Source organism: Ochlerotatus camptorhynchus, unplaced genomic scaffold (assembly GCF_037179485.1).
Source record: "Ochlerotatus camptorhynchus isolate MF236.1 unplaced genomic scaffold, CSIRO-AGI_Acam_v1.1 ptg000043l, whole genome shotgun sequence".
Classification (NCBI taxonomy): domain Eukaryota; kingdom Metazoa; phylum Arthropoda; class Insecta; order Diptera; family Culicidae; genus Ochlerotatus; species Ochlerotatus camptorhynchus.
The window spans coordinates 1,388,860-1,412,965 of NW_027040534.1; the positions used below are offsets into that span (position 1 = coordinate 1,388,860).

At 38.8% G+C, this 24,106-nt stretch overlaps 2 protein-coding genes across 6 annotated transcripts in view; one reads left to right on the forward strand and one right to left on the reverse strand.

Annotated features, from left to right (window-relative positions):
• Rbcn-3B (WD repeat-containing protein Rbcn-3B) overlaps positions 1-24,106 on the forward strand; it is a 34,487-nt gene that overhangs the window by 6,407 nt on the left and 3,974 nt on the right. For 2 of the 4 annotated variants that reach the window (XM_065237490.1, XM_065237508.1), the window contains 3 exons: positions 4,947-5,045; positions 17,465-17,619; positions 17,681-19,072. In XM_065237490.1, the coding sequence (XP_065093562.1) occupies positions 4,947-5,045; positions 17,465-17,619; positions 17,681-19,072 (1,646 nt within the window). The remainder of the gene's footprint in view (positions 1-4,946; positions 5,046-17,464; positions 17,620-17,680; positions 19,073-24,106) is intronic. The other 2 variants (XM_065237499.1, XM_065237516.1) reach the window with 2 other exon arrangements.
• Positions 5,054-13,687, reverse strand: LOC135714265 (uncharacterized). Of its 2 annotated transcripts, none has more exons than XM_065237598.1 (7): positions 13,437-13,687; positions 13,318-13,362; positions 12,235-12,288; positions 12,132-12,173; positions 12,011-12,067; positions 5,422-5,762; positions 5,054-5,361 (listed from the first exon to the last, which is right to left on the reverse strand). In XM_065237598.1, the coding sequence occupies exons 1-7, from the start codon at positions 13,549-13,551 to the stop codon at positions 5,173-5,175; spliced, it is 843 nt and encodes a 280-aa protein (XP_065093670.1). In that variant the 5' UTR covers positions 13,552-13,687; the 3' UTR covers positions 5,054-5,172. The 2 variants fall into 2 exon arrangements, with proteins under 2 accessions (XP_065093670.1, XP_065093677.1); XM_065237605.1 differs by having other exon boundaries at positions 12,235-12,311; positions 13,437-13,461.

Below are 24,106 nucleotides of genomic sequence, written 5' to 3' on the forward strand. Positions count from 1 at the left end.
GAATCGTCGAACGACTCCTCCGAATACATCGGTGTGGGCGCTGGGGGGAAACAACTTCGCCTGAAAACGAACTATACGTAACGAAATCTAATGTCGTTTTCGTTTTTGCGGTGTAGCTACACCGGTGCTACACTGCCGTACACCGAAATAATTTAAGGTGTAGATATAGGATGCACCTTTGTTTACAAACAAATGATGTTGAGCTGTCAAAGGCTCGCACTTATTCCTGCTTACACTACACCGGTGCTACACCGCAAAAACGAAAACGACATAAATATTGCCTGGAATTCGGGGGGTGCTCAACAGCCGGTCTACTTAGTTGCGACGGGATCACTTGAGTCGCTGTCAGATGTTGCAGATACTTCGTCGTTCCAGGAAGTAGAGAAATACTTTCGGACTAGCATCGTCGATGAAAGTCATCACGTTACGACTGCCATCGAGAAAAGCAATCTCGAGCAATTTTCACCGAATCCGATGCTTCGAGTCCCATAATCATGAGTTCATAATGCTCCGAGATTCCCATCATTGACGAGTGCACGGATGGATTTGAGTTCACTCACTCGACAAAAAGTGACACAACAGCGGGGCCCTGTTTACTAAAAATGAACACATGAATAATGCTCGCGTAACATTTGAAAAGGGCCTATCAACTTTTGTAAATAATTTGCTAGGTCCTTTTCACGAGAACCGAAGTCCGCCCACGCAAACCAAGAGCACTATCGGGAAGGGGAGAATTTCCTCTGCTCGATGGTGTTGTTAGTTCGCGTGAGCGTATTCGGTTCGCGCGAAAAAGGCTTAACAAGTTTTGTGTACATAAGTTGATAGACCCGTTTCAAATGTTACGTGAGTATTATTCATGTGTTCATTTTTAGTAAACAGGGCCCCGCTGTTGTGTCACTTTTTGTCGAGTGAGTGAACTCAAATCCATTCGTGCACTCGTCAATGCAGCCAGTCATGAATCGTCGACTTTGAAACCGATTCCCGCAAGTTTATGCCCTGTGGACATCAGTTAGTCGACGTACAACGCTGCCGCAATCGTTCAAACGCATAGACGTAAGCTTCCCCAGCAACACGATTTTCCTTGCCAATCCGTTGTCCTGGAAAGCATTCCGCAGCACCTTTGCGTCCTGGAAGTTCGTGGTCTCCAGACTCAAGCAAATTGTGGCTAATGCTCGCAAACTGACTTTTCCGTCGATTACCTGATCTTGTGGTGGCGATACCGCGTATCAGGTCCCGTCGCGAATCAGCGTCATCTTCATTGCGAGCACCCACGTTGAATGATTTTAACGATTCTTCAGCTTCTCAATGACCGGTAGAGCAACCGCGTTGATCCGTCCATTTCAAGCAGCTGGCACTCCAGCTCCGCCTCCAGCGGCCGACTGCCCATTTCCGATTCCGTTGGCACCGTTCATCTGCTGACCGTTTGGTGTCTTCAAATTTCAACTTTTTCTTTCAACTATAGCCAGAACTGGGCCCATAACCTTTTGCAGAGTGATGAGACATCGTTCGTAGTGGAATGACTGAAGACTGAACATTTATTTGCTCTAAACAAACTACGTTGCTAGGTGTTGCTATGGTTTACAATGTTGCTATGGTATACATTGGTTATCGTTGATTACAATGCGCTACTTCGATTACAAAACGCCTGACACGCTGCCTTCTTTTCGTAGCCAGCATAAAAACGTGATCACCAGCAATCTAAGCTGGTTCGAACAAAAACGAGAATAAGAGCGAACCTCTCCAAAACAGTCTACGTAGTTTATGTACAGGCCCTCATACCCTCATACGGAATTGGACGCAACAATCACAAAATTAAAGGTTAGAACTAGAGTCGGTGTATAATGAGTCACACTAATAGCGAATTCGTTTATTATTCAGTTCCAACCTGGATCGGGTATCAAGATTGGGTCTGCTTGTATTCTGACAAACGTCAGTTTGCTCGTTTGTTTTTAAAACCTAGCTCAGGTTGAGGTTAACAATGACAAAAAGTTCGGTTTCGCACTGGGTTGGAACTGGTGTTAACCCCGATAATAAACGAATTCGCTATAAGAGAAAAACAGTTGAACTCGCATCACGGTTTTCGAAACATTCCCATTCTTTTCACTTGGCAACAGAGGACTTCTACAACAACTTCAAATGACTTCTAGCGAGACAAAAAATATTGCGGCTGTAGTAAATCATTATATCAGTGATTTTGTCAAATTATCTTAACAAAAAATAGTAGAAATTCTCATAACTAATCATTACCGAGCGTATCCCATAACAATTTAACGCTCACTGCGTGTTTATGCTCATTTCTTCGATTATATTTTATATATTATTGCAATACCTTTCGTGGACCTTTCATAGCATCGTAATGTTTATTTACTTTGCACGATAGGTAGCCGGTTTGACAGTTCAATAGGTAGACTTGGCTTCACTCTTGGCGTGACTCATTATACACCGACTCTAGTTAGAACGTTTTAAAATATTTATAGAATCGGTCAACTGGTTCCTGAGACATGGCCGGAACATGTATCGGTGAATATGGGTCGTGAGTTTGGAAATGACCTAAATCATATTAACTCCATTATGTGACATCTCAAATCATATGAAAACGAAAAAATAAAAGAATTTTGGTTTTTATATCAATTGGCCATATCCGGATATGTTCCGGGTACCCCAGGAAAAGTGGACAGTTTCCGACTTGAATCAAATCCCATCATGCGACAGGTCAAATTACATGAGAATGAAAAAAACAAGTGCAATGGTGGTTACTTCAAGTGCCTAGGACACCACTGGACACATCCGGACATGTTCCGGGTATCCCAGGGGAAGTGATCAGTTTCTGACGAGGACTAACTAAAACTCATCAAGCGACACCTTAAATTACATGAGAATTTAAAAACAAGCGCAAGTACCCAGGATCCAATTAGACACATACGGACATGTTCCGGGTGCACCTTCGGTAGTTTCCTGTTCATTTGAAGGGCCAAAACCTAACATACGACACATGAAATCAATACGTAAGAAGGGTCAGGTGGATTATTTAAGGTTTTATGGAGCATTTAAGTATTTTTAGGAAACATTCCATCATTTAGAAGCTTTTTTTGGGTGCATATTCGTCGCTCCGCTTCTCTAAATAACACAAAAAAGAAAAAGATGAAATCTCGATTACTTTTTCTTTTCGAAGGGACGCATCTGCTTGTGTAAATGTCGGCTTGGCGTGACTGGTAGCTCGTCCCTATCACTATCGTAGTTAAAACCACTATCAGGTAGGGGACAATTTCCCCTATCTGATGGTAGTGTTAGCATGCGAGCTACCAATTACGCCAAATTGACGATCAAATGCATTGTTTACAAAAGCAGATAGGTCCCTTCGACAAAGTAATCGAGAAAATGTTCCCTAAAAATTATGAATGTTCCCTACAAAATATGAAATGCGCCATTAAAAAAATATGGAAGGCCAATAAAAAGATGGATCTATAGAAATCGCTTGTAGTTTATGGAACATTTCATCTTTTTTATTGGTGCATTTCGTATTTTTATGGAACATTTCAGTATTTTTTAGAAAACATTTCATAACTTTTTAATGGAACATTTCAGGTTTCGTATTGAGAATTTATCTTGTTTTATTGAAAGTATTTTTAAATTTATTGGTGTAATTTTAATTATTTAAGGTGCATCCACATTTTGTTTTTGAGTGTTTCAACTTAAATATTGGTGCATCTGCCTGTGTTGATTTCCTCGGTTATACAGCTCGATTACTGCATTATTGCGCAGTTAATTCACCGACAAACCGACATGAAACTCAAACTAAATTCTTGATCGAGAGTCCATAAAGGCCAATTCAAATGTGCAGCGATCCCATCTGTCAAAACCATAGAAATGTTTTATCTAGATAAAAATAATTTGTCCGAAATAGATAAGACACGAACCAACTCATAAATTTTGTACGCGTGTTCGTGGCTAGGATAAATATTTTCCGCGAACACGGCGGCAGATGTCAGTTTTGTGCTTTGGTGAGAAATTTCTTTGTAATTTGTATGATCATTCATGTCGGTTTGTCGGTGGTTAATTGGCTTCATTGTAGAACTACACGCGAACGGATTGGAGCCTAACATTGAACTTTTGTTTACAATGAACTACGGTTGGAATTGGCACAGGTGTGCTCAATTTAGCATCTGTCAACGAGCTGTACACTGTGAAAAAGAGTGGGATAATTTTTCCTCACCCACCCATGGTTTCCCTTGAAGATGACTTTTGGCTCGAATGTTTTATCAATATCGCCGTGTATGGTCGAGAGTTTGCAGAACTGGTGAGAGAAACTGATCTTCACATTTCTTGTCGGTTAGAGAATGAATGAAAGAATAATAATAGACCGTTAACGAATCCTAATCTCAACCTGAAACTGCGAATCGAGCTTGCTATCCTAAGCATTACCTAAGATCGTTTCGCTTTGCTGTCAATGGGTGGCCATGTAACTTTCCTTTCTAATACCAACATCATCAGGATTGCCACACGCTGTATTGGTAGCTTATAGTGAGCCAACATTTAACCTGGCCTATGTTTATATATTTCGGCTAAACATGGCTTAAACTCGATAATTATGTTTTATGAAATCTCTCTAGACCTTTATGAGTTTAGCCTTCTTCGTTAAGACATATATGTAATGTGCTGATTTATGTTTGCTTTTCTATGTTTCGCATGACGAAACAGTTCTATATTGTTTGTGAAATGTTATTCGTTGCTATGTTTCTTTCCTTTCCAAACAAGTTCATAGTTCAGCATCCATACTGTTTCATTTTAGTAAACTGCATCAAGGCATCTAGCATGAGTTCTAGGAAATTTCCGTTGCTGTTAGACATACCAATAGAGAGCATATTCAATGTATTAGCTTGCTTTAGCTGTAGAATGGAAAATGGATTGTTTTGATCAAGCTAAGTAACACGCTACTCATTCCCTAGGTATACTTGCAAAAATGAAGGAAGGTGCAGAAAACGTTCAAACCAAGGTTCAAGCCAAGTTAGACAGTGTAGTCAAGAATGTAGGTGATTCGGGTAAGGGTAAGTTTCGTTACTGCACCTAATATCATCGTTTTTGCACAAACCACCAGCCTTTATTATGTTTAAATATCGTTACATTCTTTTATGAACTTAATTTTACATATTTATTCGTATATCAGTATAGTTGTTAGTTGAGACGCTGACGGATGCATTCGGCGATCATGTATTCCAGCTCATGCAAACCATCCTGGTAACTTACCAATACATTGCTGTTACACGTTTGCTCATAATGTGCCTTGCAACTATCATAGTAGTACGTCATGTAGTCCCGAAGTTGTTGGGTCCTAATAACAAACGTTTTAAAGCAGTCCTCTATCTGGAAGAATGATGAACCGAATGTAATTTTATACTTTCGCAATACGATCTATACGAGTACTTTTGAATATTCCTGTATATTGCTTGTCAATACGAGAAGATTCATCTTCAAATGATGCAGATAATATTCAGCATTGGTTTTTATTTTCGAATCGACGCCCGATAAGGTGACCTTATTAAACAGTTTCATTAACTCGTTGTAGGTCTTTCTCGAACTGAAGTACACGTCGTGCTGCCTGTTGACACCGGAAGATTTCTCAGATTCTTTCACGAGGGCCTTTTTGGTACCTTGAGTCTTTTGTTTGGAACTTTTTTGTGTTTTATTCGTGCAGGTCTCTTGTTGCTGTATGAGTTTTTTGTTGAGTTGTGCAATTTCAGCTAGGTATTCCGAGCATTGCGTTTCTAAAATATTTACATGGATAATATGTACGCATGTGTTGAATGTCTAGCTGTGTTGGCCCAAACAGAGCATAAAATCATTTTCAGAATCACAAGAGTAAGAGGACGAATAAATGCAATAAAAAACGTGTAAATTTAATGCTCATTCAAATCATTGTTTTAAGTATAATTAGATTTTCAATATATTTAAAATATTTTACAAAGTTGTTTGTGATACAAAATTACATATTTTTGCTCAACATTGTAACATGCTATCTCTTAAAATAAAATGCCCCTAATTTGGGCCCATACATAAACTCAGCAATCGTCTAAATTTTCAATAGCGACCAAAAATGACGCGTTCATCTAGATAAACTTGATAAATAGCAGATTTTTAACGATGGGCCCAATCTTAGATCCATAGGCCAACATTAGAGCCATTTCCCCTATGTATTCAAAAATTAGACATTTGCAGAAGTTTTTTAGTTATCAAAAAACACATAAAAGATCGCGTGCTGACACATGTTTTTATAACTTTTCGGCAGTAAAATAAGTATAGATTCAAAATCCTACTAATCCTATTTCTGCGTCAATTTGCGCCGGAAATAGTTATTTGAGGAGCAAATACCATTGAAAATATCGATTATTTAAGAATATTTTTTTGTTTCAAGAGATAATGAGTTACAATGTTCATCAAACGCATGTGTTTTAACATGCAAAATATAGTTGTACAAGGAACCAAAATTGTAGGATGTCTAGAAAAACAGTTGTACAAAAAACATGATATAAAGGGGCCTTTCACGAAAAACGATATATATCTCGCAATATATAAGAGCTAGAAATTTTGTTTTTTCAGCAAAGTTGCCTAAAGTAACATTTGATACAACTTTTTTGAAGACATCAAGACAGGCATAACATTTGATAACGGCACAAAAACTTTTGTAAACATAAGTTGTAAGGCCCTTTACACGCGAACCGAAGTACGCCCACGCAAACCAATACAATTTTAGGAAAGGGGAAAATTTCCCCCACCCGATGATGTTGTTGGTTCGTTCTTCGGTTCGCGTGTAAGGGCCTCACAACTTTTGTTTACAAAAGCTTTTGTGCCGTTATCAAATGTTTCGCCTGAAGCTCTATCTGAATCAGATAAAAAAAATCATCATAATCACTGGTACCATTCGAATAGGTTTAAGATGTGCTCCCGGACCCCAAATGTCAATGAAAACCTTTCTTAGAAAATGTTACGTTTTGTTTTGCTTATAAATTATATACGTTTGTAACACTAATATAAGTGCTGTTTCTTTAAAAAACAAAACGCACCAAAACTGTCACGGAAATCGTCGCTGTATGAATTCCTAACGAGTATTTTTGCGACGGTTTAGGCGCGTTTTGTTTCCAAAGAAACAAGAATTTAACAAAGTTCAAGCTCCACATATTGAACTAAAGTAACTAAACTAAACTTCACATGTTAAAGCCAGCAACGTTTTATAAAACTTGTCGAACTTAAAGACGAGCCCGATAATGCACCAGATATTTTCACACAGAACTGTAAACCATACAATCCAGCCTTGATCAGTCTGCTCAGTTTCCCGGGAAAATTGATCTTCACGGTCAATAAGCGGCCTTGAAGTAGATATTCGCGACACTTTTTGGGGATATGCTGCACCAGTCCACAAAACCAACTGGATAACTTTCTTCAAGCTCCTTGTAAAATCTATTCTAGTGGTAGACGGCTGAAGATGATCTGAAAATGTACTTTGTAGGTACGTTGAAAATAGTGATCTAACATTCCCAATTCGCTTCTTTTTCGTATATTGGACATATTACTCCCTCTTTCTACTCATCCAGTGTTAGCTGTTCCAGATCTTGACTATCAGTAGTAGATCAAGTAATAAATGTGTGTGCTACCATGTTGTATCTAAACGTGCATTTCCATATGATATGAAAGCTCGTTTGGTTACGTCAGCTCACATCAGCGGGTCTATTACTACATATCAGCGTACCGATGAAGCCATTGATCCTGCTGTATTCGTTCTCCGCCTCTCTTTCATTCAGGTGTTCGGGGCTACTCCGGCGTAGTGTTTAACATCCATACCTCTCACGCCAAAGTCACGAGTTCAAATCTCACCCCGGACAAGTCACGAATGACCCAAGAGTGTTAAAGTGACTATAATAATAATAATAAAAAAAATCAGCTTCCACATTTCGATTAGAGTGCTCGATTTTCGATCACCGCACGTTTGTCCATCAAGATATACTGGAGTCGCTTTTTACGCGGGTGATACGGACCGCGTAAAAAAAAACGCGTAAATTCCGGAATCCGCGTAAAAAACCGTGTACGTCGGTGATTGGCACTAGATTTTGGAACAGAGACCGACGTTAAATAAACAAAGTTGCTGCAAGATGCGTTGATTTTCGAATGCAATTTACGCGCCTTTTAAGAACGATACAGCTGCTCCATCTCTTCTTAAGCCTAGTATACAGATCGAAGCGAAACGAAATTTGAAGCACGCGAAAAATCATGAAATTTCTCTAGCGAAAAAGGTTGTGAAAAAATATGTGTGGAACATTTTCCAGTTTCCTTTTTTCGCAGTTTACAGTTCATGCGAAACGAAATCGATCAGTTTACACCTCCGGTGAAGTGAAAATCAAACAGATCGCTCTCCCGAAACGTCAACTTTTCGCTTAGCTGCTGCTCTTTTCGCGAGCGCTGCATGCGCGAAAAAAAATAAACGTGAGCGAAAAAGATGCGATCCACAACATTACGACAGTGAGCATGCATAAGGGCGAATACGCGATGATCGATTCTCTTCATCGATTTTCTCTTTGCATTGCTATAGCTAAGCGAAACAATTTTCTAGAATTTGTTCAATGAAGAATAGTTACAGGTTGTATTGGCTATCAAAAGCAACAGCAAATGCACCGAGAAATGTTAAATCTAGCGAGTTATTAACAAAAGAGAAAATCGACGAAGAGAATCGATCATCGCGTATACGCCCTTATGCATGCTCACTGTCGATTAGATTTCGCTGGATCGTATATGTTTACAGTTCAAAGCGAAGTAAAAAATTAGCAAATTGCGTTTTTCACGCTGGTGAAAAATTTAGTATTTTGTATGAGATTTTCGCTTCGCTTCGATATCTATACAGGCCTTTAAAAGGAAGTTCACCGCTCCGAAAAAAAAAATTACGTTTTGATTTTTCTAAAAATATTGGAAAAAGATATTAAAAATCTGAAAAAAATCACAATTTTTTCAAAGAAAATTCACGTGCAAAAAGATTTTTATAAGCCATCATGACATAAAGTTGGACTCAAAAAACAACAAAACATCGACTTTTCGGTTTTGCTAAAGGTCCAATTTTTTTCATGTTGAGTTAAAAAAAAATACATGGAAATTTTCTCAGGAATCGAAGGAAAAGACTGACTTTCTTGGATTTTTGATAATTTTTCCCAATATTTTTAGAAAAATAAAAACGTGCCGTAAAAAAATATTCCCAGGTCTAACTTTTCCAGGCTGTTTGCTGTTTGTTCCGAATCGGGCCCTGATAAGCCTTCCAAGCCTTGACCTCGTTTGGATAGAGACTGCCTGTGCATAAACCATTTGAAGTTTGTATGGGATTTACTGTAGGAAATCCAAACTTTTTGTTCATTGTCTTGTACCTTTTTCTATATTGCACTGAATTCTTGTAGGAAACATTATCAGTTACAATTTGGTTGAATTTTTTTTTTTATGGTGAATTGTTAGAAAGATATGAACAAAAAGTTGGCTTTTTTCATAGTAATTCCCATACGAACATCAAATAGTTTTTACTCAGTCAGTTTTTAACTAAATGAGTTCAAATTTTGGGAGGATGATCAGGACCCAATTTGCAACCGTTTGAGCACTATGGAGTGAAAACTTCACATTTTGCGTCACTCTAATGTGCGCTGACTTTAACTCGGGTTTGGAGAATCCTTGATGGAAATTCGCGGTTGCGGTTAATTTCCATGATTAAATCTAATTTTGACACATGCGCACTGTGCAGGCGCAGAGATCGTACAGTTTGCCAGTAACTTTAAAGATCATCAATATTTCTAACCACGGGTGCCAAACAGTGAAAATGATTGCGCCAAAGTTGAGCAAAATCTATTTTTGGTACTTTGTACGCAATGATCAACCCCTTGGAGATCTTTTGACTAACACACCGAAAACCAAATCGATAACGGGAAATCCTTCTACGACATAATCAATGTTCGCACGTATATACCCGAGCCATTCCGAACCCAAGTAACATTGTGAGCTTTATAGAGGTTTTATAGCATTCTACAAGCTTAAATCATGGTATACAGAACCCTCATAAAACCAAAATTGTTACTTGTGAAGTAACCAACAAGCCTGTTAATTGCCCGCTATTCGCCCTATTGTTAATATAAGGTTATATAGGGTTTCCGAGCTATATATATTCTAGGGTAGGTTTACCAGTTATGGCTACACGTTCCTATTATGGTGTGTTCCAATTATGGCCTATAGTAAATAAACAAAATATATAGACACGTCAAAGTGATTCGATGCCAGCGCAACGGTGAGTAATTCGCGGAAATGATAAAATTCAAATTAATCATTAAATGCGTGAACGATGATCCAGAATGAAGCGTTACGTCTGTTTGTCTGTGCTAGAACGTTCGTTAGAAATCAGAGATGTTTTGAAAATTATCTAAAAGAAAGGATTGGTACAAAACTGTAAAAAATAACTTATGAAGTCGTGTTGCCAAAGCCGTATTTAGGAAGACAACAAATTGTGCGTTTAAACCATCCGTTTTAGATAAATGGTGTCTTGGTGAAAGTTTTTAAATATTTTTTGGACAATCTTTTGATGTAAGTGAAATAAGGGTTATTCCTAATGTAATTGAGTTGAAGATATCAATTTTGTTTGAGATAGACCAGAATAATGTCCGACAAAGTTGTAGAACAATTTATTTGGAGCAACTTTGCTGAAGGTACATATTTTCTATCTTCATTCTCGAAAATTTTAAATAGATAAATAATATCAAGAAAACTTTTTTTTTTCCTCGGAATGACGTTTGAGAAAAAGTTGTAGGAAAATATATTGCGCATTGCGCACGTTATAAGTGCGAAGAAAAGTGCGGACCCGCAAATAAAAATGCGCTTTTACGTTAAATCGTGTTGGTTTCATCGGCGCACTTATTCCTTGGCTCCTAACGCAAAAGTACGCAGAAGACACCAAGACGATACATCGTAAAAGCGCACTTTTGAGGAGTCCAATTAAAAACGGTATAAAATACACTATCAAATAACTAAGGGAAAATTTGGCTTGAGAGCTCAATTTTGGCATGTGGATACATTGTGTTTCAGAGCAGCTATTGGCCAAATTTGAGTGCTCTAGGACTTTGTTTACTCCCCTGACGATAATAGGTTAAGGTATTTCCGAAGCCAACATTTCCCCTATCATATGACAATGTGTTATTTCCTTCTAATAATTTTCCTTCTATCAATTTTTCTTTCTCAATTTTGTGTAAATTAAACCATTTCTGATCAGAAATGTTATTACTAGAACATCACTGCTTGCTATTTTTAGAATTCACACAAGTACAACATTAGCAGCCCTTATTATGAGATAAATTAATTACATAAATACGTGACGGTCATATGGTCTTTTAAATTGGTACTGTACTTAGATAGCTTGTCTTGAAAAAGTCGGAAGCAAAGGCAGTCGATTATCACAGAAAATGCGTCGACTACGGTGGCTGCTTACACCACTGCTCCTGTCCAGAGCTGGTAAATATCACGGCGGTCATGTGACGATGAGAAAACAGGTCCTCTCACTATCACGAGACGAAACTACCTATCATTACCTATCTATCATGAGAATAATTCTTACGCGGTTTTCACATCAACAGTTCTAACTGATTTAGACGAATTTAAGCAAACAACCGTATGTAATCGGTAGAGTGAATATTATTATTAAGATTTCCTCGGTACAAGTAACTTTAAAAGCATTAAATGAGCTAGTAATTACGATGATCACAACACTGTCACGTTCTGTCATGACACAAAATTCGATAACATTTTGAAGAAAATCTCTTTCATCGTTTTCTTATCCAATGATAGTGACAGAAGTATCTCTGTAAATATCGCGTGAGATCTTTCATTGAAAATGACATTTGCCAGCCCTGCTCCTGTCTAATTTTCATCAGTGCATGAACTCAAATCCATCCTTGCACTCATCAATATAAAGGACATTGCCATTCAATCACTCCAAATCCAACCTTACCTTTGCGTAGTGGTGGTGTCCAGGGTTTATTGTAGGTATAATTAATTATTGTATTTGCTGAAAAACGCGAACAACAAGGTCTAAATTATGCTTTCAAGACTGATTTCCATCATATACCTACCTACTTGAGAACTACCCTCTGCTCCAGGCAATTTTGACACTCCTATTAATGATTTAATGATGTTAAACATAAATGCAATCATATCATAAACTTTACTACTTACTTCTTACTACGTATGCAGGCGGATTTGGTACGAAAATACTTGCCATGTTGTTTCCTATAGTACTCAACATGTTTCAACTATAAATAGTACACCTATTCACATTTTTCAAAAATGCCCGGCATTCGGCGAGTCAAGCAAGTGAAACTTTGAAGAACAAAATCTTACATAATGATCATATCTGTGGATACCTTTCAGTACGGTAATCGATCAAATCTCAAATTTATTCAAATCACTTGCACATTCGATTGCCATCAATGGATGGAAATCGATGTCCGTCGGTGATTGGCACTAGATTGCGGAACAGAGACCGACGTTAAATAAAGGAATGAAGAAATCACTACGTGTATTTGCTCGAAGTTCACAGAAAATGCATTAAGCTTTATTTTCAATATAGCACTGTGCTAATCTTTTTTAAACCTGAAATTATCCAAAAATCATGAAATGACTTGAAGGACCTGTGCATTGATAATTTCACAGAAATTTATTTTTATTTCAAAAACAGCAGTTTAAGCATTAAACTGCCGCTGCCCATAGTCGTTTTCGTCAAAACTGAGTTTTTCGATGCAAATGGCAGCTAATAACCCATTTTTTATAATACTGGATGAACTCAAAAACTTGTAGCCTGTAGACTTGGAGACATACTTCAAGTCTCCGCGTACATCGTACGGGTTAGGCAAAAGATATGCGTCTATCTTCAAAAAACTGTCGCATTAATGGCCCTTCGCTCATTTTCAACTTCTATTCAATTTTCATACTGCCGTGCTCTAACAGAACTATCCACCTACCCTCTTCTAAAGATCATTCTCTAGCTAATAAATCATCACACTAAAGCTTCATGTTAGCATTTCCAACCAACTCTCAAAAACTTTGTTTTGAAATAGTTTGGAAAGACAGGTAGGTAGTCCCATCACATAAGAAGCAATGGTACGAAGCAAACTTAAAATGCGATTTTCTCGGTTTGCTGATTTTCGCTATGGGACGGACATGCAAAGAGCGGCAGTACACCAGCCAAATCTCGAACATGTTTGAAAACATGAATAGGTTTAATCGAAGTTTCCGGTAAATAACAGCGTTAATATTCACCTTTATCGTCTTTAGCTTGAAAATTGTATCTTCCTATCAGAACGTCTGTTGATGGGTATTACAAAAAATTCTTATGTGTCATGATATGTATTTATGCATGATTCGATTCTATAACTTACACGGACTTGCTGACTGCTTTTGATCAAATCCTTGCTGTACTGTCTGTACAGTGGTCACGATTATAAGAAAACATAAAGCACTGATAATGAGATATAAACTAGTTAGAACAGACATGATTACAAATTTAATGGATTAAATTGACTGAACCCACAAGAGTTATGACTTTTATATCTACTACATGAGGGTGCACTGCATTCATATTGCCACCTGCGGTAGTTAGTAAAGCAATTTATCATCTCACTGCGAGCAAACATAGGTAGCTGGTACCATTCTGGTTTAAATTCTCAATAGGGCATGTGTGAAATCTCACTGACAATTGCTGTGTATCATTCATTGAAAGATGTTCGTGCAAGCTGAGCGGATCCACGCCAACTAACGAATTGATCAAACCTTACCCTCTCCGAATTCTATGAAACTTTGTATAGTTGTTCACTAGGGGCAATAGATCAAGTTTTTGCTGGAATTCAGCCATTCTGACTCACGCTATTTTTTCATTTGTTTCTGGGCAATGAAAAAATAGGCGGGCTGGTCCTAAGAATTTCGTAACAATTGGTAGTTTTGTTCCTTATCGAAAAATATTAGACCCGTTTTTTTCTAATGACCATTTCCATGCTGTCCAAAAAATCATTTTTTTTTTTTCCAAAAATGAAATTTTTTTTTATTTTTTTTTTTCAAAAATGACATTTTTTTAAACCATAACCACTACCGATTTGAATGAACAAAATATCAAATGAAAGGTTATTAAAAATACTTTTAAGAAAAAAATATAATAAAGACTGAAGTTTTGTATTGAAGAACTTGGATTGTATTTGTTTTTTATGGTTTTAATAGTTTGTAGACAATGGGTGTAACACGTTTTTATATTTTTCTTTGGAAATTTAGGTTTTTTTCTGTAATCAAAGGAACGCATCTTAGTCCTTCTTACTTTTTATGCCTTGTTCATAGGTGAAAATACTCGACTTTGTCCACAGAGGATGAACTTAATACCCCGTTCACATTACAGCCTATATCAAGTAATATAGGCTGTCTTGCAATGAGCACTCATACATATGATTTCCAGTGAAAACTAGATGTATGAGTACTCATTGCAAGACACCGTATATCACGTGATATACGCTGTAATGTGAACGGGGTATAAAACATGGAAAAATTAGTTAGTTAGTCTTCATCTATGTGATTCTTAATCTTCTATTTGTTGTTCTCTAGTTTGAAAGTTTAAAACTAGGGTTCTGATGCATGGTCATTATCGGTGTCATTGCTTATTTTTGTTGCTAAGGAACCGGTTTTGACTGACAAAGGGGCGCTCCTTTGGAGGCTGTTTCAACACTCCAAAGGGTATAAATAGCGGGACTTTTCAGTTAGAATCGGTTCCTTGCGATAAAGGCAAGAGTGACAACTGTTTCAAAACCGATTCTTCATCATTTTTTCAATAGTGATGGAGTAATACGACATGCACTAAACTGAGGACACGGGATATGCTACAATACAATAGATCAAATTACTGGTCGAAGTAGTTTTATGTCCCGAACAGTGGAACAAAAATAAATCGCCGAGGAAACCAAGCATGGAATCAACTCGTACTACGATAAAAGTTAAAGCTCACATGGTGTAATAATAAGCAAATTCAATTTTATTTTTGAAAAAATATTTCAAAAATTGTGTATGTACAAATTGATCTACATTATGTTTAAATTTAAATTGATTGATGAGCGTTTTAGTAGCATAATTGTAATTCTACTACTTTTGTATCCCTTTCACTATCACTATAACAGATACGTATTTCGTTTGCTACTTGCATGACTAGAAGAAATACGTATCTGTTATAGTTCAAAGTGATAGTGAAAGTGAATTAGTGAAAGTGATACAAAACTAGTAGAATTAAAAGGAAAAATCTACATGTTGTGTTTTCTAAAAAAAAAGTCCAAATAGGTGATTAGTCTGGGCATGTGTGTGTGTGTGTATTCAATCTAACTCCAACTGGCCGGCAGTGTTATTATGGAAGAACTCTCTCTACAATGTCGCATTTATGGTCATTGTAGACAGTTTTAGTCCGGGAGTTAGAAGGTGATAGCTCTATTGCAGATCCAGCAACCCATTTCAGAATGTCTGGAGAGTCACGCCCATTCCGATGTTACTTTTACTTACAATAAGCCCCGCATGTATGCATCACCGTTATCAAATGGATATTGGTATTACATACACGCTTCCAGGTTCGAAAATATATTTTTTGAAACCTGGCATGTATTTAGTTTAATTTTGATATTTTTTTTTAATAATTGGAAAGCTCTCACCATATTCTGCTCTTCCGCCGTCATTGATTACTTCTTTTGGAATCCCTTGGACTTTTTCTCTAACGCTTCGTATTTCATCCCGTGCTTCACCGGCAATTTCCTTCCGTAGATCGTCCTTGATTGGTTCTAATATGATTCCGCCTTTTTGGGTCGGTTTCATTGAATTGAAATGAATTGCCATGGTGATCTGGAACGAGGCTCACGTGCAAAGTAGCTGTTCCACCGAGCGCTCCGTGTGCGAAAAGAGAATGAAAGAAATACGAAAGGGATCAGTTTCAAGAAGTGACAGTTTCATCAGATTCCTCAAATAACCATAGTCAAGCAAAGTAAGAATATACAAGCTATATTGCGACTATATGGTTACTTGGGTACTCATATGGCCGTCAGAATGGTTCATCAGTTGCGAAGTGAAATATTTCTGAAAGTGATACGTTATAGTTCTCAATGTTTTGATTTTATCCTAACGTTACCTCAATGTTATATCACAGACAAATAGACACAACACATTGAACATTTATCATTATCTACAGATGGCTGTAGTGTGTAAACGTCAAACGCAAGGGAATTGATTATGTGCACCACAAGTGGCGATACTACCAACTAAGAAACATTTAAATTGACCGTTAAAAACGATTTCGATGAAGGTTTTAAGAGTGTTATGTCTGCTTGTCAGTGATCATACCTTCTTTGAGCTGAGATTTTGTTCATTTGTTTTAAAAGCATAGATCTTATATTTGATTTGAATTTTACTAATATACCATCAGTACGAAAATAGTTACAACAGTTTAATATATTCTGATAAAAAATGTCCGTTTGTCGACACAAATATTGATCACAATTTTCCCAAATTTCAGAATGTACAGGATAATTCGACATAACTGCTCATATTTAAAAGAAGGAGAATATTCCTAGAATTATGTATTGAATTCAGATTTCACCTTCATCATTCCAAGTCAGAAACTATTAGGAAGTTTCCCAAAGTGCACAATTACAGGAAAATTAGAAAGCACCACTCATGTTTCAAAGAAGGAAAATTCTCCTAGATTTTTATTAAGATCCAATGCTTTAAAAATACCATCTTCAGTCATCAAACATTTCGCCAAAAGTGATTCCGCGAAACGGGATATCCCGCTAAATGGAACTCCACGAAATGTACTTCCGCCAAATGGGTCATTCCGCGAATCAGGTTTCGGCCAAATGGATTTCCACGAAATGCCGCATGAATCTGTTTGATTCAAGCCATAATATTGTCCTGGGAATTAGAAACTGCACCACCATCAGGTGTTGTCGAGGGTGTCTGCATTAACTGTTTTTGTTTTCAGAGAGTCAAGATCACTACTTGCTTCGACCATTTGTTTGATCTTTTTAAGGATTAGATACAAATTTCAGATAGAGGAAACGGATGTAATGTCGGCCTAAATACCCCTAATTTGGGCCCATACATAAATTATGCAATCGACTAAATTTTCAATAGCGACCAAAAATATCCATTAGTACCGTCCCAATGACGCATTGATAAATAGCAGATTTTTAGCGATGGGCCCAATGTTAGATCCATAGGCCAACATTAGAGCCATTTCCCCTATATACTAACATCTACTAACAATAATGCAAGAATAAAAACATATATGTCTTAGGAAAGATTACAATTCACTGATGCATCCTAAAAACGTCTCAAATGTTTACAATGAAACCATTGAATTACATTTTGATTGACCGCTCGTATGCCTTTATAGATGCAACCGATATCACGAGAAAGATAGCTCCACGAATGGAAGCCACTCATGTGATGGAAGTAGCTCAACTTCTCCTGTCGCTGTTACACTCTTGGGGACTGGATCCACACCTGGACAAAGTATGTGAAACGCAGCTAGGTTTGCTGAAGCCAATGGTAAGTTTAACCGAGTTCAAGGTGTCGTACTCTGCAACATATTCTGATCATCACATTCCAGATTCCAGTTTCGTTTGGAGTGTTGTCGAAGGGCGGCTACATGTCGCTATTGCTTCCAACTTGGCAGAACAATATCGATATGAAAATAACCCCTGAAGAAATAAGAACAGCTTCGTCAACAGCCGAACAGATGCGTCAGCAACATTTGACCAGTATGTTTACTGCTCGGTTGCATTGGGAATTAAGCACCACTCTAACTTCGAATCATCTACTGGCGCTCATCTCTATGTCGAATACACTGATGTCCATGAACATGGCAACGTTTATTCCGGAGCAAGAGCGCAATCGAAAACTGCATCGTCAGTCTACCCGCGCATCTTGGACCAATGATGAAGAGCAGGAAGAGCTTTACACCCAACAGCAGGCTCAGATCAAGCAAGGTTGGAGCCTTCTCTCTACCCACCACTGTTTTCTGCTACCAGAAAAAATAGATGCTTTGGATGCAAACACCTTCAAACGACCACAGGTTGAAATGATGGCTCGTCGTTGGCAGCACCATTGCTTAGAAATTCGAGAAGCAGCTCAACAGCTTCTGCTCGGTGAACTCGGCCGCATGGGTAAGAAGGGCAGAAAGCAGTTAGTTGAGAGCTGGGCTCAATATCTTCCTATGTATACCCACACGGAACCAATTGTACAGCAATCGCAAACTACCAATCAGTCAAATTCCGGCTCACCGGTGTCTACTCCTGGAGGACAGCCCATGGAAACACAAGAAGAGGAATCCGAAGAAGAGGAAGAAGTTGTACGTAAACCTTCCAGCTTGGCTGAATTGAAACGGAAGCAAACCACTGCGGTTGTACTGCTGGGTGTAATTGGGGCTGAATTTGGTCAGGATATTTCTTCATCTGATGGTAAACGAAACAACGAGAATCGTAGGAAAAGTTCTGTTGTTGAAGGCTTTGGAATTGGGAATAATAACCTCGCTCGGTCAACATCGATGGCATTGACACATTTGCTGTTAGCTCCACCGACGCCTAAACTTCCAGCTTACACGCCATTGCGAAGAGCAGCTATAGATTTGATTGGACGAGGCTTCACTGTATGGGAGCCCTATATCGACGTTAGTAAAGTTCTCCTGGGCTTGCTAGAAATGTGCTGCGATTCGAATCGTCTCATACCCAGCTTGAACTACAAACTTCCTCTAACGCCTCAGGCCGACGCCTGCAGAACAGCTCGACATGCGTTGAGGTTGATCGCTACTGCACGACCAGCTGCATTTATTACGACGATGGCTCGTGAGGTCGCCCGCTACAACACGCTGCAGCAGAATGCGCAGGCCATTAGTGTCCCGATTACACAGTCGGTATTGCATAGGGCCAAGCGTGAAATTTTGCAGTGCGTCGAAATGCTGATCGACAAGATGCAAACAGAGATTGCCAACTTGCTGGTTGAGGTGAGTACTATGGTGTTACAAATACCTTTTAATATTATTACTAGAAAGATTCCAATAGATCCGCACTGTAGAAGATCAATAACTGGTAAAAATTTATAGAATATTACAGTCATCAACATGATTTGTTTTCGAATCCTGTGTACATCGTACAACGTAATATTAGGAACGGAATGACTAATGTGCAGCTGGGTACTGCGGACTCACTCAATGTGCTTGTCACTTGGGAGCCAGTCAGAACTGTCAAATGGGAACCAAACATTCAGAAGCAACAAACTCAGTTACTGTTCTTACCTCTCGTCAAGCATTGCAATCTCATAAAAATAATTCATGCTTTTTCATAACACATTATTAATTGTAAGCTCAAAGACAAAAACCAACAGGCTCAATGATGAAAGTATAAAAACCAGCATAGTTTTTATGACTCAGCTGTGTTTTCAATTACAGTAAAACATACTTTGGCGAAACATGTATGTAAACAAACTTTGATAGAGTCATGGGGGCTCGAGCACTCCTGGCTCAGAGCTTTTGGTGGGAATCAACTGAGAAAGAACAAAACAATTTTAAACTTGAGCTTTCCATTGGCTTGCAAAATGAAATGGATTTACTCCGCAGTACTCAGATGTGCAGTAGTGTTGATGTAATATTCAACAACTTTTTTGTCTGTATTCGTCAGATGTGGTATGTGGATGCCTTGACCACTTATCATTTTCAAGAGCTGACATCTACTAACTAGACGTGAAAAAGAACTGGCATCACTGATAAGTTCGAAATGTGGGGGCTTGCTCAATGCTTCAGTGGCGCCACCATGACAAATGCAAGCACATTCCCAACTAAAAGATTATTTGCGATGAATGTGATTATGAGTGTTATGTCTGTTTGTCTGTGCTATTAGTTTCATCCACAAGATCAACAATAACATGGACTATTGAATTAGAAAGAAAAACTACCCATCTTAGTTCACCAAAGTATTCAAAAAATGGTAGATCTGAGAAGGATTGCTCAAATGTAGAAGGAAGAAATTCTTTAAATTATTAAATTTTGCAACTTTTAAAAATGCAAAAAATAATCTCTTCAAACATTCAAAAGTGTTCAAAGTTCTCAAAAATGTTTACAATTATAATAATTATTATCCATTCCTCGCCGATAGCTTGAAGTAGCCGGACGTAGTTTGTTCGTGTCTCCGTTGCGGGTATTGGTTTCGTAGCCGGTGGAGTTTTTTTTCCCACCATAGTGGTTTTTTATATCGCGCGTTTTACCTACCGTGGACGAAGTTCAGTGCCCAAGGCAACCGCAGTCAGCAGAGGAAGTAGCCACCTTTAGCGACGCTATAGGTGGACTATCATCTCACCGTCATCATCTCATCACCACTCCAAAGCAGCAAGCAACAACAACAAAGCAGCAAACGGAGTGGCTGCACCAGCTCACACAGCCGGCACCGGCCGGTGTTAAGTATACCTACTATACAATAGTCTTCTCTAGCCCATTGCCGCGCTTTTGTTATGCAATTTTGCGCGTGGCTTTGCCCTCTCCCCTGATAGGGTTGTGAGGGCTATAGTGGTGCAACTTCTTGCAACTAGTGAAAAGTTTTTTTTTTTTTTTTTTTTGATAATTTTGTTTTTGTTTTGCTTGGTTGTTTATACACTGGGCAACAAAATATTAACATCTAGTAGTTAAGTAGTTTAATTGGTGAAGGGTTTTTTTTTTTAGTTTTTTTTTCTCTTTCCTTTTTAAGCGGTTGTGCACCGCTTTTGCGCAACACTCATGGCGTCTTCGGATACCTACGTTGCGCGAACTAAATACTACCAACCGTCTTCGAAAGGACCATGGGTTGTCTTTTTTCGGCCTAAAAATAAACCTTTGAAAACTCTCGACATTTCGAGAGACTTGCTGCGGAAGTATCCGGGAATCTTGGTACATAAGGAGAGATTCAATAAACTGCGTGTAGAAGCACCGACTTATGATGTGGCAAATAAAATTGCTGAACATGAGCTGTTTAGTGTTGAGTACAACATCTACATCCCTTCTCGAGATGTGGAGATAGAAGGTGTGGTCTCCGACGCGAGTCTGAGTGTCGAGGATTTAAAACGAGCATCGGGTTGCTTCAAAAACTCGAAAATCGGTCAGCAGGTACAGATACTGGATGTTAGGCAACTGCATTCAGTATCTTTGCAAGATGACAAGAAAGTTTATCAGCATTCAGACTCGTTTCGGGTGACTTTCGCTGGTTCAGCTCTCCCAAACTTTGTCAAAGTTGATGGTGCTTTTTTTCCGGTGCGGTTGTTTGTACAGAGGGTATATAATTGTACCAACTGCAAAAGGCTGGGACACTCGGCCAGCCATTGCGGCAACAAAACTCGTTGTGGCAAATGTGGTGAAAACCACAAAGAGGATTCTTGCCACAAAGAATCAGTAAAATGCGCTTATTGTAGCGAGAATCCTCACCCCTTGCAGGAGTGCCCGATGTACAAGCAGCACTCCGATAAAGTGCAGCGTTCAATCTCTGGACGCTCCAAGCAGACGTATGCTCAAATGTTGAAGGCTGCATCAGCCGTCCAAGATGCAAACCAATTTTCGGTTTTGTCAGTTGAAGAATCGGACTCTGACTCATCCGATGAGGGTGACTCTACGGTGGTACACGCACCTTTGAAAACGAACGGATCCTCAAAACGAAAATGCTCCTCCCCGAAAGTGCGCCGTAAGAAAACTAAAGTCACTCCCAGAGGATTGCAAAATTCCCAGGGTAATGGGGCTGAAAAAATTAAATCGAAGGCTCCTACTGCTCCACTTCCTGGCTGCAGTAAGGATTTTCCGCCATTACCCAACAAAGAAAAGAAAAACAAAAAAGCTGCTCCTCAAACTTCTCAAAAGAAATCCAAGTCCGAACACGGTTTGCTAGCTTTTTCGGACATTGTGGAATTCATAATAAATATGTTCAACATACAAGACCCTCTTAGAAGCTTAGTTTCTGCCTTGCTTCCAACATTAGAATCATATCTTAAGCAATTGACTGTTTCATGGCCCCTCCTTGCATCAATCATATCTTTCGATGGATAATTCGTCGAACGAGGTTGAAGATATGATCACTGTGCTACAGTGGAACTGCCGTAGTCTAGTGCCTAAACTAGACTCGTTCAAATTTTTACTTCACAATTCTGATTGTGATATATTTGCTCTCTGTGAAACATGGCTTTCTTCCGATAAAGAACTCAACTTCCACGATTTTAACATTATTCGCCTGGATAGAGACGATTCTTATGGAGGAGTACTTTTAGGGATCAAAAAGTGCTACCCTTTCTACAAAATTTCCCTTCCTGCTCTATCAGGCGTCGAAATCGTCGCTTGCCAAATAAATGTGAAGAACAAAGATCTTTGCATAGCTTCAGTATACGTTCCACCAAGAACCTCCATTAGCCGTAGTCAACTCTGGAATCTAGTTTCGATTCTTCCATCCCCAGTATTAATTCTGGGTGATATGAACTCCCATGGTACTGGGTGGGGCGATCTATATGACGACAATAGAGCGGCTATTTTTTACGATTTATGTGACGATTTCAATTTGACTATTTTGAACACTGGTGAAGCGACACGTATAGCAAAACCTCCGGCTCGAGAAAGCCGACTCGACCTATCTTTGTGTTCAAGATCGCTATCATTGGATTGTCAGTGGAAGGTTATCAATGATCCCCATGGTAGCGATCATTTGCCAATCATCATTTCAATTAAGTGTGGCCCTCACTCTGCAGAACCATCTCGGGTTCCATTTGATCTTACAAGGAACATCGACTGGCAGAAATATGCAACGGCGGTGACAATCGGTGTCGAATCAATAGATGCGCTTCCACCATTGGAAGAATATCGATTCCTAGCCGATTTGATTTACAAAAGCTCACTGGAAGCACAAAAAAGAAAAGTTCCAAGTGCACCCTTTAAAAGGAGACCAGCCACACCTGGTTGGGACGAAGAATGCACAAAATTGTATGTAGAAAAATCTGATGCTTTCAAAGCTTTTCGTAGACACAAAACCTCCACTTACTTCGAGGAATATTCAAAGCTTGAGACAAAGCTGAAACAATTAATCAAAGCAAAAAAACGCGGTTATTGGCGCAATTTCGTCGAGGGACTCTCACGAGAAACCTCAATGAACACCTTGTGGAGGGTGGCTCGCAACATGCGTAACCGCTCATCTTTCAATGAGAGTGAAGAATACTCCAACCGATGGATATTCGATTTCGCTAAAAAGGTCTGTCCGGACTCAGTTCCAGCACAAAATATTCTTCGAGAAGCGTCTCCTAGCGGCGGCTCTCTGGATAGACCATTCTCAATGCTGGATTTCTCTATGGCTCTTCTTTCATCGAACAACTCCTCACCGGGAAGCGATATGATTAAATTCATTCTTCTGAAAAATCTCCCAGATATTGCTAAAAGACGCTTGCTAGATTTATTCAATTCCTTGCTAGAAAACAACATTGTACCGCCTGAATGGAGACAGGTCAAAGTAATAGCCATTAAAAAACCTGGCAAATCAGCGTCTGACCATAACTCATACCGTCCGATTGCTATGCTTTCGTGTATTAGGAAATTGTTGGAGAAAATGATCCTTCGGAGACTCGATCACTGGGTCGAATCAAATAACTTGCTATCAAATACACAGTTTGGGTTCCGCAAGAGCAAAGGAACAAACGATTGTCTAGCGCTGCTTTCCACAGATATTCAACTGGCCTTTGCGCACAAGGAGCAATTGGCTTCAGTATTCTTGGACATTAAGGGGGCTTTTGATTCAGTTTCCATTGAAATTCTGTCAGACAATCTGCACAGATGTGGACTTTCCGGAATTTTAAATAATTTCTTGTACAATTTGTTGTCAGAAAAGCAAATGAACTTTTCCCTTGGACAACTGACAACTTCCAGAATTAGCTACATGGGCCTGCCCCAAGGCTCATGTCTCAGCCCTCTTCTTTATAACTTTTACGTCAAAGATATCGACAACTGTTTGGCAGAACAATGCACGCTAAGACAACTTGCAAATGACGGTGT